The sequence below is a fragment of the Myripristis murdjan genome, chromosome 19 (assembly GCF_902150065.1).
Source record: "Myripristis murdjan chromosome 19, fMyrMur1.1, whole genome shotgun sequence".
NCBI classification, from domain to species: Eukaryota; Metazoa; Chordata; class Actinopteri; order Holocentriformes; family Holocentridae; genus Myripristis; species Myripristis murdjan.
In genome coordinates this window covers 27,954,736-27,957,235 of record NC_043998.1, presented here as the reverse complement: position 1 = coordinate 27,957,235, position 2,500 = coordinate 27,954,736, and the positions used below count along the sequence as shown (strand labels likewise).

Here is a 2,500-nt window from a genome sequence, read left to right as displayed (position 1 = left end):
TTTTCTTCCTAAACATTGAAAGAGAGAGAGAGAGAGACAGATAGATGATGAAGGGAGAGAGAGTGAAGATGAGGACAAGGGAAGAAGAAAAAGAGGGCGAGCGAGGCAGACTGAACAGAGAGAGAGAGAGAGAGAGAGAGAGAGACAGACAGACAGAGAGAGAGAGAGAGAGAGAGAGACAGACAGACAGAGAGAGAGAGAGAGAGAGAGACAGAGAGAGAGAGTGAGCGAGCGAGCATACCAAACACAGGCAGGACTCTGCATCATGCCCTAATTAGGAAGTTTTCCCAGAGTGCTTTGTTCATTCAGTAAAGGCCACTAGTGAAGGGAGGGGCAGTGTGTGTGTGTGTGTGTGTGTGTGTGTGTGTGTGTGTAAACCCAGTAAGTCCAATTTTGGTGATTTTCGTGTTGCAGCAGCAGGAGGCAGCGAGCTCCCCCCGTACCTCCTCCGCTGCTCTGTGCCCTTCATGCTAATGTTCAGATTAATGTTCAGATTAAAGTTCAGATTAATGTTCAGATTAATGTTCAGATTAATGTTCAGATAAATGTTCAGATTAAAGTTCAGATTAATGTTCAGATTAATGTTCAGATTAAAGTTCAGATTAATGTTCAGATTAATCTTAATCTTAATCTTAATGCTGATGTTTGTGACGGTGGAGGTGAAGCCGACAGCCTCCGGCTTCTGATCAAAACTGAATTTAGTTTCTAAATCGACTCTGAACCAGGAAACATCTGGAACGCCGTTCAGAGCGGGGCGTTTCCAAGCCGTGGCCCTGGGACCCCCGGGGGCCCTGCAGGGCCTCGGCAGGGGCCCTCAGCAGCTCTCCAGTGATCTCACCTGGACTCAGATCCCTCACCTTAGTTTTGCTCGTTCTCCATGTGGCTGCTTTTCAGTTTCAAATTCAGATTTTAAAGGATTCAAACTACGACTGTCCAAACGCTCAGAGCTTTAAAATGAAAAAAGGAAAATCCCACCAAAATGATTTTTAATTTCAATTTTTTTTTATTTTTTGGTAAAATTTTACTGAGCAAATATTGTGAAACATCGTCTTCCATTTGAAGTCAATGGATTAAAAAAATCAACGTTCTCTGCTTGACCCTGTTTTATTTCTTGTGTGTGTGTGTGTGTGTGTGTGTGTGTGTGTGTGTGTGTTCACGCTGTGTTTCCCTCCCCCCAGTGAAGCTGTCAGAGTGTGTGTGTTGACCTGCAGCCATGTGTGACGATGAGGAGAGCACTGCTCTGGTGTGTGATAACGGCTCTGGTCTGTGTAAGGCCGGCTTCGCGGGCGACGACGCGCCGCGCGCCGTCTTCCCCTCCATCGTGGGCCGGCCCCGACACCAGGTGACTGCTGATTGGCCCAGAGCCGGGCGGGGGGAGGGGCACTGCTCGTGATGCTAATGCTACTACTACTACTATGAATACTATGAGTACTACTGTGTCTTTTTGTTGCTGTCACATGTTTCATAAAGGGTCACGTCACATTATTTATCAGCACACAGCCTTTACACGCCTGGATCTCATGTTTCCACGTCACACACACACACACACACACACACCTCTGTCTGCAGGGAGTGATGGTGGGCATGGGGCAGAAGGACAGCTACGTGGGCGACGAGGCTCAGAGCAAGAGAGGAATCCTCACCCTGAAATATCCCATCGAACACGGCATCATTACCAACTGGGACGACATGGAGAAGGTGCACACACACACACACACACACACACGCACACACGCACACACGCACACACACACACACACACACACACACACACGCAGGCAGTGACAGACCGGCTGCAGCACATGTTGCTGTTGAAACTGAAACTGTCTGCCTGCTGCCTTCAGGGGCTGTTGGACAAACCAACGCCGTCACGTCTCTTTTAAATTCACGACTTCACTTCAAATTCATGTTCTGAATAAAATTTACATTGTTTTTATTTTCCTTTTTTTTTTTTTTTTTTGTTCATTTACGATGATTTAATTCTGCTCAGTTCAGTTCAGTCCATTTGAAAAAAGACACCAGATACAATAAACACATTACAATTCAAAATGTTTAAATATAATTATAATGACTTTAAATGTATTTTTCTAGTAACTTTTTTTTATTTATTTATTTTTGCCAGTATTCTGATGATTTTGTTTTACTTTTTTTTTTTTTTTTTAACTTTTCAGGTTATTTGTTTTCTGTTGTTTTTGCTCATTTTATGATAATTTTCTGGTAATTGTTTAAAACCTTTTTTTTCAAAATTTTAGGACATTTTATTATTTTTATTTTTTTTGCCAATATTCCAAAGATTTTTTTAAAAACTTCTTTATTCATTTCTTTATTTTTATTTCTTTTTTTTGGGGGTAATTTTTGATGATTTTCTAGTAATTTTATTTATTCAGTTTTTAATTTGCAGGCTGTTTTCTTGATGTTTCTGACTGGTTTCTTGCTGTCGGGTGATCTCCTGCTGACTGTTTTTCCAGTGAGCGCTTTTCAGGTTTTAAGCGGCCGCAGG

General features: G+C 42.6%; 1 protein-coding gene across 1 annotated transcript in view; it reads left to right on the top strand.

Moving 5' to 3' along the window:
• Window positions 1-2,500, top strand: part of acta2 (actin alpha 2, smooth muscle) — a 7,834-nt gene that overhangs the window by 2,259 nt on the left and 3,075 nt on the right. Inside the window, exons 2-3 of the mRNA XM_030077215.1 lie at window positions 1,179-1,342; window positions 1,570-1,698. Of these exons, the coding sequence (XP_029933075.1) occupies window positions 1,214-1,342; window positions 1,570-1,698 (258 nt within the window). The 5' untranslated portion in view covers window positions 1,179-1,213. The remainder of the gene's footprint in view (window positions 1-1,178; window positions 1,343-1,569; window positions 1,699-2,500) is intronic.